This window comes from Megascapheus bottae, chromosome 27 (genome assembly GCF_031878675.1).
Source record: "Megascapheus bottae isolate mThoBot1 chromosome 27, mThoBot2.hap1, whole genome shotgun sequence".
In the NCBI taxonomy this organism is placed as follows: domain Eukaryota; kingdom Metazoa; phylum Chordata; class Mammalia; order Rodentia; family Geomyidae; genus Megascapheus; species Megascapheus bottae.
In genome coordinates, this window is record NC_143535.1 from 12965305 (window position 1) to 12980060 (window position 14756).

Below are 14756 nucleotides of genomic sequence, written 5' to 3' on the forward strand. Positions count from 1 at the left end.
CAGATACTATTAGACTTAATATTTCCATACTTTCTGCATAAAATATCACATTTTATTGACTTCAAAATAAATTTAATAACTTTCCTGATCTTGTTAAATTAATATTGTGTTAGAAATAATTGCATCAACTTTAAGGGAAATATATGTGGAATCATTTTCAATGATGGTGGTTAGATTAAGAAGAAAATTATTTTAGATATTTATATTCTCAACATTTCACCATCCTTATATATGAATTAGGACCAAGTATGAATGTTTCTGAGCCTTTGAGAGGTCTACACAGCACTCCCAATAATTGAACACTTGGAAAGAATGTAAGAAGTATTTCAAATTCCAAATTTTGAACTAATAGTTCCAGTTTGGACTAGCATTTCTTTTTTTTTAATTTTTTTATTGTAATTAGTAAATGGGTTACATGATATTTTCCAGATAGAAGGTGCATTAATTCACATACATTGATACCCTTTCACATGTCTTGGTACCCATTACCCTCCCCCCACACCCCCTACCCATCTTGGTTTTCCCCCCTTCCCTATCAAATTTCAAATACAAATAACCAAATACAAATAAATTCAATATATCAGATAACAAAGTGAGATACTATAACAATAGGAGATAACCAAGGGACAGCAAAGGAGATGAGAGACAACGTAGTACATTAAGGACAACAATCATTTGTTATATGGCCTTTGTTTCAATATCCTGGAGATCCTTTCAATTAGCTTCATACTATATGGCCTTATGTATCAAGATTTTGCTCTATTGCAGATCTCTGCTAGTAGAGCCCAAGGTTTACACTGATTATGACGAATGACGGAAACCATTGAGCCTAAGTTCCTTTGAGTCTGCCTTACTTCACTTAATATGATTTTGTTCTAAGGCTTTCCATTTCCTAACAAATGGGGTGATTGGACTAGCATTTCTAAACTAAACAGTTTTAGGAAAATATGATAATAGAATCACATAATCCCAGAATTAGGAAGAAACTTTTGCTGCCTTTCAAAATCTTCCGGTAATTGAAGAATTTCTTTCTCAGGAATCTTGATATGAATGCAGTTCCTATTACAACACTTTCAAGAGTTAAAAAAATAACTTCTGCCCCAAGTATAATTCTCACTGTCAAATAGAACAAGTTAGCTTTCTTAAGATTGTATCTAATTACCATGCATCTCCTATAAATCCCTCCAAGTAGTTCTATATACATGATAGAGGAAGAATAGTTTGCTTATTCTTACCTATTACTGTTTCAATCTTCATGTTCTTAACATGGTTTGAATGTCTCCCAGTTCCTGTCACCCCATCGCAAACCCTTCCATCACCGTCACTCATCTCAAGCTTAAAAAAATGTTTTTACAAAGATGGTGTCTAGAGGAGTTACAGTTATATCAGTCAGGTAAAGAGCACATTTCTGTTTGGACAGTGTCACCCCTTCCCTCACTCTCTTCCAGTTTTTCCCTCCCATTCCTCCCCCACAAGTTGAATAATTCGTTTTCAGCATAGTATCTAGTGAGTGCTGAATTTATCCACTCTTTGTCCTTCCATTTCTGTGCCCTTCCTTACCCTCCCAAAGACAAATAAACTTGTCTTAAGTTCTTAGGGCATGTTTCCATGCTGGTACTTCACTATCACCATCCTTTCTTAGTGTACGTACATGTTAGCTTTTCCACGTTCTCCTTTATATGGTTTGGTATCCAGCTAGATTTTAGAGATATATTGCTTAAGATACTGTCTCTGAAGTGACTTAAAGATGGATTAATTTCACTTCACTAATTTGAAATAACCTGATACTTGCCTATAATTCTTTTTTTTTGTGGGTCATGTGGCTTGAACACTGGACCTGGGTGCTGTCTGTCCCTGAGCTCTTCAGCCCGAGGCTACAGACCTATCCCTGGGGGTAGGCATTGTTCCTGAGCTCTTCACCTCAAGCCTACCACCCTACCTCTGAGCCATAGCCCCACTTCTGTTTTCTAGTGAGTAATTGGAGATAAGAGTCTCAGGTTGGTTAGTGCCTTGGGTACCTTTGAACCTTGATCCTCAGATCTCAGCCTCCAGAGTAGTTAGGATTACAGGCATGGGCCACCACGCCTGGCCTATAATTCTTTCCTACTTAATTTTTATCCCATTTAATTGTTTTCCATTTTCTGGGCCCATTCTTAAGATGTTGTCTTCTTAATTATTCTACCTGAGGTCAATAAGCTTGCATATTTCTTATTTCAGGCTTCCTAAGAACCATAGGTATGAAGCTGTTGATTTCATAAATGGCAGCTCTTTGAATCAGAGACAGTTGTGCATAGCCTTGAAAGTGACCTATGCTGAATCATTAAGCATGAAATATATGTTACAATCTTTGAAAGATACTATATTATATGAAATTTTACAGTCACATGAAAATTATGTAATCAAGATGTACAGTGATACTGAAAAACACTACTAAGTTTTAGCTGATGTATCTAGTCAATATGGTCTATCCTTTTTGTGCAAGTTTATAATTATCAAATGAGAGACTTTTACTGTCTTAAAAAAAGAAATAGGCTTGTAGACTAGCTCATATGGTACAGTGCCTACCTAGCAACTGAGAGGCCATGAATTCAAATCCCCAGTACCACCAGAAAAACAAACAGCAGGGAAAAACAGAAATAGCATATCACCCTCAAAAAAAATCTAAGAAAGGAATTAGGGTTAACATCTTATGATATAATCTGGTCCTACCAGAAAGTTGCTTATTAAAGGTCAAACTGTATTATTCATTTTGTCCAGCATGTTAAATACTACTTCTCTTCTACAGATACCATTTGTTCCTTTAAAAGACTAACTACAAGGCTAAGTGTCAAAAGAAACCCCAAATATTTTGGAACACAGAAGACGGATCCAATCTCCAATTATAAAGATACTCATTGGGGCCAGCAGAGGGGCCCAGTGATAGATTGCTTGCCTAGCAGCTAGCATGAAGCCCTGGGTTTGATTCCTCAATACCATATACACAGAAAAATCCATAAGTGATGCTGGGTAGAATGCTAGCCTTGAGAAAGCTCGAAGACAGTGCCCAGGCACTGAGTTCAAGCCCCAGGATGGGTGAGGAGTACTCATTCATAGAAGAGAAATATTATCAGAGGAGTTAAATTTGTTGCAGAGAAAACAAGGATCAGAAATTACTCAGGGCTAAGCACACCCATTCAAGTTTTAAATATTGTCTTACTAATAAAGTCAATATCAGCTCAACTGAAAAGAATAAATGTGTAGTGTAGAATTCCAAAGAATATAAATACACAAAACGATTTTCTTTAATAAATTAAAATCCTCTCTCAGAAAGAACATTGTGAAATATCTGCATATCAAGGTAAAAAAGGACTTGAAATGTAAAAGTAGCTGGAAATAAGCCAATCTTATAAAGATAAAAGTGCAGTACTCTGAAAAAGACTGGCCAATGTCCCAGATCAATTAAGGAAGAAATCCTGCCGAATAGGCAGCATATTCATCTTTGAAATTCTAAATTTAGATAATGCAGCTGAAGAATGGATAAATGGAAACAGAAAATATAAAGAAGGAAGAAAAATATATAGAGAGAGATTCTTTAACACCATGAATTTAGAGATCAAGATCTTATTTTATTAAGCTAAGTCATTGATTCATTCCAAGGCAGGAAAGGAAAACTAATAATTTGGTGAACAGGCTACCTGATTAACCGATTGGACCTATTAATTGTCAAAAGGCCAAGCTGAAAAACTCAGCTGCAACCAATTCCAAATTGTTGGAAGTTGCTGCTCAAAATCTGTGTCACCACTATAGCTTGGTGACTTCTATTTGACATTGCTGTGCAGGATTGCAGTATTAGTAATATTGGAATAAAGGGATAAATGTGACATGAGGCAATGAAGTCTATTGAAATATTTAAGATTTTACAAAGTAACTTTCATTGTTAAAAATCATCAGATGAGTTATTAAATTTGCGATTCAGTTGTTGATGAAACAACTTAATAGTGTGTTTTGCAGAAACATCCAATGAAGTATTCCATAATAATGAAAGTATGACTTTCAAACTTTTCAAGTCATGTGAAAGTGTTCAAAAAATTACAATAATCAGTCATCTTATGAATATTCAGTTTTATTGTTTGGCATCCAGAATATTCATACATTCTTTCCTCTAATTTTCTAACTAAATTTAATCCAGTTCTTTGAAACCAATCATTGATTAGACTTAAATCATTTGATGCTTTGTCTTAAAGAATCATTTATAATTTTCTTTTGTCTAAGCTTACATAATTTTAGATAATTGTATTTCATTTATCTATTTATACCACCAAGGTGCTTACATAGATTTTTGTACATGTGCTGAATTGCTTTCTTAAAATGAAGAAAAAAGTGAAAGTCAAAGTGTTAGATGGAGTTGATATTTGACTATTATTCATTAGTTACTGAGATTTCAAAATACATTTTGTTTAAATATATAATCATACCTTCTAACTAAAATTATTTAAAATGTACTTGGTTTTGATTTTTAAATCATATGTAGCACATAATGAAAATTATGATTAATGGAAGCATGATTTTGAAAATAATAGCATTCAGAATTCTGAAGGGCTAATATACTGCATCCATTTTGTAGAGAAGGATTGAAAACCCACACAGGTTCAGCATTGAACAAGTTCAGTAGTCTAGTGGCAGAATACTCTATTAGTCTAGTTAGGGAATCCTGTACAGTGCTGTGGTTTCCTGAGATGTAATACGTAGAGATGAACAGCAGAGGAACACCCTTCTGAATGAAGCAGGCTTCATGAAGTGACCATGGTTTCTCAAGACATGTGAGTGAATGATTGATTCAGTTTTGGCTTAAAAATTTCAATATTGGGGTGAACTAACTGGAGAGATGAGAAAGCTTTGAAAAGCTTGTGTTGTTTCATTCCTTTTTTTGATCTAGTGAAAGAAGTCAAGATTATGTGAAAATTTCTTGGGCTATATTAATATGAGGAAAAGAGAATAAAATAAAAATAGTTTCACACTCTGACCTTCCCTCTTAATCAAATTTGCTGCCAGAATATTTGTTTGGGATACATTCCCTTCATATGTGTATCTTATTATTATTATCACTTCTTTTATTTTCCTAAGCAGTAACACTTTTTTAAAGTTATATAAGTAGTTAAACAGATACTAGTTGATTATTAAACTAAATAATAATAATAATATTGTATTCATGCACTTCTAACCGACATAAGCATTTAAAATAGAGTGGCTATCTCAATGTTTTGGTAAGTCAGAGAAACATGAAAAATAAATAAGAAAATAATTCCTAGTCTTTGTACTAGATCTTTATCTCTCTCAATATATTTTTATTAAAAGCCTTTCATGAGTATAATAATACCTTAGTTGATAGAGTTGACCTACTTTGTAAGTATTACTAATTAATACTGAACAAAGTACAGAATAATTAGGCTTGGGTTCCTAATGTTTTGCTTTATTGTTGAATTTGGATTTTCCTGACACTAAATGTCAATACTGTGTTGATTATATGTGATATATTTTAATTATTCCCTGTTTGGATATTTGATGTCATGAATTCACAATGCCTTGAAGGGTGTTCAGTATTAGTGCCTTGGATAAGACTACCTTGAATAAGTACTTCAGTGTTTTATATTAGAATTAAGATTGTGAAAACAGTTTTAACTGATACTGTTCTAATTACACAAGACGTGTAAATTTTCTGATTTTTTCCTATAGTTTCATTTTAGAAGCTAAGTATGAAATTTAATGAGCATTTACAAACTCTAAAAACATGGTATCATATATTTCAATTACCTTGTACACTAACTCCTCCTATCCCATTTAAATCTGCCTTATCTCCTCTCACTAATGTAGTCATCTGTATATTTACTGTGGTCTCTATTAGACTGTAAACTTCATACAATTAAGTTCTGTCTAGGGCAGGGTACTAGTGGGAGGAAGGGGAATATGAAAAAAAATCTTTATATACTACTACAGACCTATGGAAATGGGACAATGAAGCTTGCTGAGAATTTTGGGGAATGGAGAAGGCATGTGGGAGAATGACAGAGAGTGAGTCTCATTGAAGTGCACTGTAACTATATGTGGACAAGCAAAATTCCTCCTGTATAACAAATAGATGCTAATGAAATTGTAAGCAAACTCTCTCTCTCTCTCTCTCTCTCTCTCTCTCTCTCTCTCTCTCTCTCTCTCTCTCTTGCTTCTTGCTTCTGTCTTAATTCATTCACAAGAATATTTAAGAGTAGAGAAAGGAACAAAAGAAAAGGCTCATGCTAAATTAATGCTTGCTGAATGAATACAGAATTAAACACAAAACTAGATTTTCTTCCTCCTGTCTCTCTTTGGAGTTGGCAATGTTTGGTGATGTTTTTTTCCAGTGGTTTTCAAATTTTTCATTGTAGACCACAGAACACTTTTATTTTGCACACACACTCCTGAAACAATATTCATGAAATTGTTTTATTATTTTTAATGAACTCTGATGATTTAATTTCCAAGCTAGGGTATTTCCTTTTACTTACTTAAAAAATAATACTGGCATTGAAACGGACTCCCAAACATGGACCCCCAAACATGGATTTCATAAAGCAGATTTAGTCTGTGAGTTCTAAATAGAGACCCAACACATTAATATTTCAGAGTGTTGAAGAAACACATGTCCTACTCAGGGTAGGTGTATAATCAACTTGTCAAGGGTATATTTTCCTGAAACTCCTGCCTGCTTAACGACTTTCAATTCCTTGTGGATAGATAGTACCTGCTTTTTGTATCCTAGACTTTCATAGCTTGAAGCCCTTAAGAAGGATCTGAAATTTTATCTTCTAGATGTTACTGGTAAGTAGAGAAATTATGTAAGTTTGTATTTTGATTCAGTTACAGCCAAATCAATCTATTAAAATTATTCCATGTAATTCTCACCACGATTATTCAAATTAAAGCCAGTGCCCTTAAGTAAAGAGATTGCGGCTGAAGAGGCCCAGGTTCTGTCCAGAGTGACTCATCTAGTGAGCAGACTCTTGACTCATTCCTCTTCCAGATGCAGTTCATTGCCTTGGGGAGACAGGGGCCTAGAGGTCCTGGAATGCGGAGGCTGCTCTTCTGGGGTACTCAGCTCCAGGTAGGTGAGAAGGGAGGATCTTAAAGGTGCTGCTCTCTTCCTGTAGGACAGTGGAGGTGAAGGAACACAAGGCTCTCACCCAACTTCTTCACCGTGATCAGGACCATCCTTGCCCCACCTCCATTGGGTCAGGTCAGTCAAGCCCTTGGGTGCAGAGTGGAGGGTGGAAGATGGGAAAACCCTCTGGCTATTTATTATTGGACTTATTCTACATATCATCAGATGGGCCCTTTGCTGCAGCTCTGGGAAGTAGGAAGAGCTGCTTGCTTTTGTCTCTGAGAAATTATCTTTGGCACAGATCAGCTCGCATTGACTGAAGCTCAAAGGAAAGCTCAGAACCAACTCCTTCCGGATTGGCATTTGCAATTACATTTTGCCATTGTAGGTATAGAGAAATCTTGACTCAGTAGAATTAGATGTGGGTTAGGGAGAAATAAGCACTCCCAACTCCAGATCCCCTCCCACAGAGGGAGCTATGGCTTGTGGGTGGATGCCCCAGTCACCTCTCCCACCATCTCCCACTTCGGGCCATCTGGTTTTCCCTGCTCCCTCTCTGGTCCCACAAATAAAAGCAAAACCTAGGGTGATGGGGAAGAGCCCTCGCCCGTGTCCAACTGGGCATGCTCAGTGGAGGAGGAGGCTCCTGGGCCTCTGCCCACAGGGTGCAGAAATCACTGCTCCCCAGCGGGAGTGCTGCGCAGCCCAGGGGCCGCTGCAGCTGGGGCGCTGCCAGCCGCCTCTGCAGCCTGTGCTGTGCTGCGGCGGCCCGCCACCGGAGGGGGCGAACAAACGTCAACCTGTTGTTTGTCCCGTCCCCATTTATCAACTCGGCGCCACTAGGAAGTGCGGCACGCACACGCGCTGGGAAAGTTCAGCATGCAGGAAGTTTGGAGCGAGCTTGCATTGTAGCAGAGCAGCTAGGCGGGCGCACGGCGGCAGCGGCAGGCCAGCAGCGGACCACGAGTTTTCCTTACAACCACGCGGTCCCCAGGTCGCTTATCCCAAATGCACCGGCTCATCTTCCTCTGCACTCTCGTCTGTGCCAACTTCTGCAGCCATCGGGACACTTGGGCCGCCGCGCAAAGCGCATCCCTCAAAGCTTTGCGCAAGGCCAACCTCAGGCGAGATGGTAAGAGGCTCCTTTTACTTTTTTTTTTTCCAGTTTAAAAAAGTCACCTTGATTATTGTCATTGCACTTTTACTCCCTTCTCCTTGCCCCCTGCCCCCCTCCGTTTTTTTCAGTCTTTCACACAGACAGAGTGCATTGCCTTGAGTGCCTCCTAGGGAAAGGTTTTCTTCCAGTCCTCGGTCCTGAAAGCCCCCTCCTGGGGGCTGCAGCTCGGAAAAATCTCGGTTCAATACTATTGGTAACTCCAGGACTCTGTGCCTCTGAAGTTAGCAAAGGTTGCAGCCCTTTGGTCAGACTTTTAACCTTTTGGACAGGCAGCTGGCAAAGACCAGCCATTGGGGAGAGGTGCAAGTGTCTATAGAGTAATTTATTGTTTAAAATTTATTTTGGCAGAGGTGGCAGAGGACAACGATGAGTTTCCGTGATGCAGTTATATTTAAGCAACAATATACTAACATTTTTAAAAGACTGTTGCCTTTTTAGTCTCTTAAGTGACTTCCCCTCATTGGAGTGCTATAGGGCCTAGATACTCACGAGACAAGGCTTCTAGGCTGTTCTCTATACCTTGGGAGGACACAGATTTCATGGAAGATTTTTGCAACTGCTTGCAAAGAATATACCTCCTGACTCAGACAGTCTAAAAAAGGTCTCAAGCAGGCTTGTTTGTGTTCTTTTAATCTGGAGGACATCTGGGTCATTAGGTCCACTCAATTGCTTAATTTGCTTCTCGGGCCTCTATCAACATCTGGAGTTGATTTAGTTTCCATTCTTGGCTGGTCTCTTCAGCAATTGCCACTCTTACTGCTGTGTACCTGAACTTGCCACAGGTTGTGGATTTTATTTTTTCTGCATTAGATTCTTCTCTCCTGATTGAGTTAAGTTCTAACAGATTCTTCAAGAAGATCATTAAGCTGTTATTAATGTCAAAACTTATAATATTGAACTTAGTGTCTTTCTTGATATATTCTTAATTTAGATTTCACTGAAAGACTTTTGGACTTAGAAGAAAAAATAGAAACTTTGTTATATTTTCTGCTGATAAGTAGGGTGTAGATTTCAGTGTGCTTTGGTCATTTGAAATGGTAAAATACATAGCAGAATCACAGAAACTTTGGAACTTTGTTTTTATATAAAATAGTCCAGCAGTGCATTTTTGATGGCCTTCCATTTTAGTTAAAGCATAGTTGCTTCTTACTAAATTTGGGGAAAGATTTGGGCTCAAGATCAAACTTTTATTTGTTTTGCTCTATAACGTTTGTAGTAGGTAAAGATCTTCTCCTGGTAGATTTTGTAAGCTTGTTAATATTTGTTCTTTATATGCCCCTTTTGCTGCATAGAGTAAAATTCCCTTCATGATTTGCATGACTTCACAGCCATAATTTTGTAATCCCTAGCCTTCCAAGTATCAGTTACAAGAAGTCAAGGATAGAAAACGCAACCAATGCCTATTAACCCCGGCTTCTGACTAAACCACACAAGCCATTTTAGGACTTTGCTCTGTTTTTTTCCTTTTGGAGAGATCATCCATTTTAGATTTTATTGTTAAAATCTCTATACATCTGCCTAGTTTATGATAAGTGCTTTGTTTAATCAAAAAAATTTAACACATTTCTAGATAACTTATTTCTTTATATTGTGAAGTTGTTTGCACTTGCTCAGTACACATGCATTTTGATTGGATTGCTCAATATTTTACTGACTAACAATCTCCTTTTACATGCTAGACAGAAAAGAAAGGTAGATGCAAAATTCTTTTTACATATAGTAATAATGCTTATAATGGAGATAGCTTTGGAAATGTTGAAATGACTGCTTTTTCTTAAAGCATATGCATTCTCAAAGACAGGACAGGCTGTTATGCACCCAGTGGTAAGACTGAGCCCTACATTTTCCTAAAGATCATTGAAGAAGACACTCTTCTTGCTCTTTTGAGTATCAGATGAAGACGGTGTGGAAGTGGAGCTCTGGCTCAAAGTGATAGAGTAGTAGCCTTGAAAAAAAGAGCTTAGGGACAGTGCCTGGGCCCTGAGTTCAGGCTCCATGACATACATACATTCATGCATCATACATACATAGCAAGAGAATTAAAAGAAAAAAATGAGTTAATCATGGATAAGGAATAGTTTCAAGGAAAAGATGAAAAATCAAAGTCTCTAAACATTGTTAAGACCTTTAAAGTATTTGCTCTCAGATGTTAAAACAAGCTGCCAATGACTCACACCTATCCTCCTAGCTACTCAAGAGGCTGAAATATGAGAATCTTTAAGCCAGCCTGGGTAGACAAATCCTTGAGATCTTTATCTCCAAATCACCAGCAAAAAAAAGCCAGAAGTGAAGCTATGACTCAAGTGGTAGAGTACCAGGTCTGTGTGAGGCAAGTAAGGGAGCCAAAAGATTGTGGGGCCCTGAGTTCAAGTTCTACTCTGGCTATCAAAAAATTAAAAGGTAAAAAGTAACGACACATTAGTTGTGATAATCTAGTCATTGTAGAAACTGTAATCTGTTTATAAAATTATCTTCACCTTCAATGTCATACAATTACTCATGGCAGCCAAGTTGGTTGTTGACCACTGTTGGAGTGAAGAATGAAACAATATTGGTAGGTGTTCAGTAAAGAGGGCATGAGGGAGAGTGTGTGAAATTCTGTCTAGTCTGACACTAAAAACTATACTTAATGGCTCCAGATCATTAGGAGTATCTAAGAAATGATATGAAGTTTTCTACTGTAATAGGAGGCTGTATTGTGTCATCTCCTGCTCATTTTTCGTCATGATTTCTTCTTGCTACAAACTGACATCTCCAAAGAGACCTTTTCATCTGACAGAATAACTGAAGGCAGCCCAATGGATGAGGGTGGTTGAATCTTGCCCTTACTTCTGGGAGTAAATGATATCTTTTATAGCTAAGAAGGCATAAAATATAATTTTCAGTAATTACAGAAATGTTTATACATTCTTATATTCATCATCAATCTTGTTTCATACTGGTATTACTTTGGTACCTGTTTCTGAGCAGAGAAAATTCTTGATCTAGTAGTAACAGCTACATTCTCTTATTTTCATGCCTTGGCAGCCATGCTTTGGTAATAATAATGGGGCACAACAGATGTTACTACTCAGAGCATGGGTCCACAAGTGTAAAGATAGCAACTAAATGACACTACTACTTACTTATTTTAAATGCAACATGTCATTGACTTGGCCCACACTGGGTGATGATATTTAATGGGGGTTCTTTTTTACATTGAATGGTCCTGGGGCGTGAACTCAGGAGGTTGGGCACTGTTTCTGAGCTTTTTCACTCCAGGAAACACTGTATCACTTTGAGCCACAAATCCACTTTCAGTTTTCTGGTGGTTAATTGGAGATTAACAGACATTCCTACCTGGGCTGGCTTTGAACCACAGTCCTTAGCTCTCAGCCTCCTGAATATCTAGTATTATAGTCTGAGCCACTGTTACCCAGCTCATGGAGCTTTGCTTTAAAGAGAGGGTTTCACCAGGTATTAGGGTGCTGTGTAGTAGTGGAAACTAGTTTCTAAATTAATGAATGTCACTGAATGACACTGCAGTTTTTCTACAAGATTTTCCCCTTGATTAAATGAAAGTATAATCACATTATTTCAGAACAATAGAGTTAAACAATGAACTGAACCTTCAGAGCCAGTCATTCTGGCCAGCAAGAACCTAAGTACACTGTTTGTGCAGGCTACTAAGCACATGTGGCTTCCCAGCCCATAATTCCAAGCTGGGAAGGACATGTGAATTTCTGCTTTTGTCCTTGAGAGCTGAGTCATAGTGTAAATCATCTTCTTTCTGGAAAATACTCTTGAGTTTTTTTTAATGTTTTTTTTTTAGTGTGTGTGTGTGTGTGTGTGTGTGTGTGTGTGTGTGTGTGTGTATGTGTTGGTCATGGGGCTTGAACTCTGGGCCAGGGCACTGTCCCTGAGCTCTTCAGCTCAAGGCTAATGTCCTACTCCTTGAGCCACAGTGCCACTTCCTTACTCTTGAGTTTTCTTTATGAAATTGATCTGGTTAGTGTTAAAAGGCAGTTTTTGAATAACAGAATATATATATATATTTTTTTGTTTAAAATAGGAAAAATCTTTCAGCTAACTCAGTTGCAAGCTGCTTCCGTCTATACTGACCATTTAGGTGTGACATTGATCTTTCACAAAAGGTCAAGATGTTTTTAAAGCAGAACCGAGTAAGTGACTAAGTTTATCTAGACTTATTCAGTTATTTCTTTTGATGTCATTCCTTACTTGATCTTGACTTTCTTATAAAGATGAAAGGAAGTTATCCTGAACTCTGAAACTAAGCTCTAAGTGTAGTTGTTATATATTTATTATTTCCTTCTGTAACATCTGCCCTATCTTTTGGTAGAGGCTCAGCTACCTGACACAATGCAAAGCTCCTACCATCTTGGAAGCTATAGTCCAGTGGAAAAAATAGAGATATTTGTCTACAAATATGTAGGCCAGGGTGATTATTAATAAGAACTGCACTTGGCTTCCTAAATACATCGCGTAGTCTGAAAATTCTAGACAGTATGCCAGTCAGCCTGCTCTCATGGTGACTTATATGAGAAATATGGTGGTTTCCAAGCCAAAATTAGGCATGGTCATAGTGTCTATCATCCCATCTATGACAGGAAGTATAAATAGGAGGAACATGGTCTATGCTACCCCTAGAAAAGCTCAAGACTCTATTTCAAAAATAATCAGATCAAAAAGAGCTGGAGTTATGGCTCAAATGATAGAGCATCTGCCTAGTAGGCATGAATACCAGAGGGCAAACTGAAGAAAAGAAATCTAACTCAGTGCACCGGTATCATGTCTGTTGAACATGTAGCTCTGAGTTTCCCACTTCTTTGTCAGGAGAACATCCTCACACATTTGTCTGTACTGTGTTTGAGTTCATCACAAGCTTGCTTGCTTACTTGCTTTTCTTTCTTTCTTTCTTTCTTTCTTTCTTTCTTTCTTTCTTTCTTTCTTTCTTTCTTTCTTTCTTCCTGTGCTGAGGACAGGACCCAGGTCTTTTCCTGTTCTAAGCAAGCACTCTACCACTGAGTTATATCTCCAACCCCAATAACAAAATTTATTTGAAAAACGTTCTCAGTGGAAGTGTGAAAGCACAGCATAGTTTATAAATGCTTTCACATGGAGGAAATGTACTAAGTTACAGGAATCCCTAAGGAGCTCCTAACATAGTCCTGAGTGACTATTTCCCTGAAGGCAGTAGCATCTAAACTGAGGAATGTGTTAAGAAGTTAGAGTCAGTTAGAGTCAGAAGTGGAGTTTTCCATTAGAGATAACAGTAGAGATAAATTGTATGTAGAGGAGAAAATTCAGGTAGACTAGCATTCCTAGAGAAGAAAAGTAAAGGAATTTAGCTCTAAATTACTGAATACAATGGAAAGCCATTGAAATATGACATTAGACTATTGACATGACCATTCTGTGTTTAAAGGCTCAATGCTGGTGTTCCTGATGAGGAAGCCAGGAGTGTGTTATGTTTCATGTCCACTGTATAAGGAATGTGTGCACACACTTAGTCATTCCATTTGCAATAAAATAGTGGAGGACATGAGTAGCTTCCTTAGTGCAGAATTTCCAAATACCAGTGTCTAACCCTTCCTAATACTTCTGCAGTCTCCTCATCCCAGATACCTATCTGAAGCTGGACATGGCAGGCATGCTTTCATTAGCACAACCTGAGCTCTGAGTCAAGTGTAAAAGGACCTGTCCACTGCTAGACACACCTTTTAAATCATTCCTATCCCTACATTACACAATTAATGAAATTTAAAAGGGAGCAATATTTTATGTAGAAGCACAATTTGGTCAGAAAAAAGACAGTGGGTTAATATATAATAGTAAAAGGGAATGAATACAAGGTAAATGTTACAATAAGAAAGTTCTGTCTCTACATACGATATTTCAGTGCCAAACATGAGTCATAAATAAATGAATAAGCCTACTGAAGAAATACTTTTCTTATAAAGACTTTTCTGAAGTCTCACTGACTTTCCTACTCAGGCTGACTTTGAACCACAATTTCTCAGATTTCTGTCTCATGAGTAGCTAGGATTACAGCTCAGGATTCCTGACTATTTTTTTTAATTGAAATCGATGAATTCTCCAAACTGATGGTACTTAATAAAAATTTTCTGGCTGTCAGCTATGAATATGAGTGGAATGTGCTATGCTAGTTCTGAGTAAGTCTTTACAGACCAAAGGGGCAAAATTGCTGAAACATTCTGTATTCCACCGGACATTATAGCAACAGCCAGTGTTTATGGAATTTAGCTGAAGCAATCTTACTATAGAAAACAACCTAAACAGACAATAAAAATCACTTAAAAGCAAAAATTACTTTCACAGTGTGTCATGAAGTTTCTGTAGTATATATAAAAATACTATACTATACCCCATTATTTTATATAATCTCACCATTCTTGCTTTGAGGTTTCTGTGCTAGGAGCATAAAGACTGATTCTAGTTTCATTCATG

General features: G+C 37.5%; 1 protein-coding gene and 1 long non-coding RNA gene across 3 annotated transcripts in view; both read left to right on the top strand.

The window, feature by feature from the left end:
• Positions 1 to 7228, top strand: part of LOC150045638 (uncharacterized) — a 102373-nt gene extending 95145 nt beyond the window's left edge. Inside the window, exon 4 of the long non-coding RNA XR_016532876.1 lies at positions 7161 to 7228. This is a non-coding gene — a long non-coding RNA (uncharacterized LOC150045638). The remainder of the gene's footprint in view (positions 1 to 7160) is intronic.
• Positions 7229 to 7899: 671 nt separating this feature from the next.
• The window catches only part of Pdgfd (platelet derived growth factor D), a 177683-nt gene continuing 170826 nt past the window's right edge, over positions 7900 to 14756 (top strand). For both annotated transcript variants that reach the window (XM_090319604.1, XM_090319605.1), the window contains exon 1: positions 7900 to 8243. In XM_090319604.1, the coding sequence (XP_090175730.1) occupies positions 8120 to 8243 (124 nt within the window). In that variant the 5' untranslated portion in view covers positions 7900 to 8119. The remainder of the gene's footprint in view (positions 8244 to 14756) is intronic.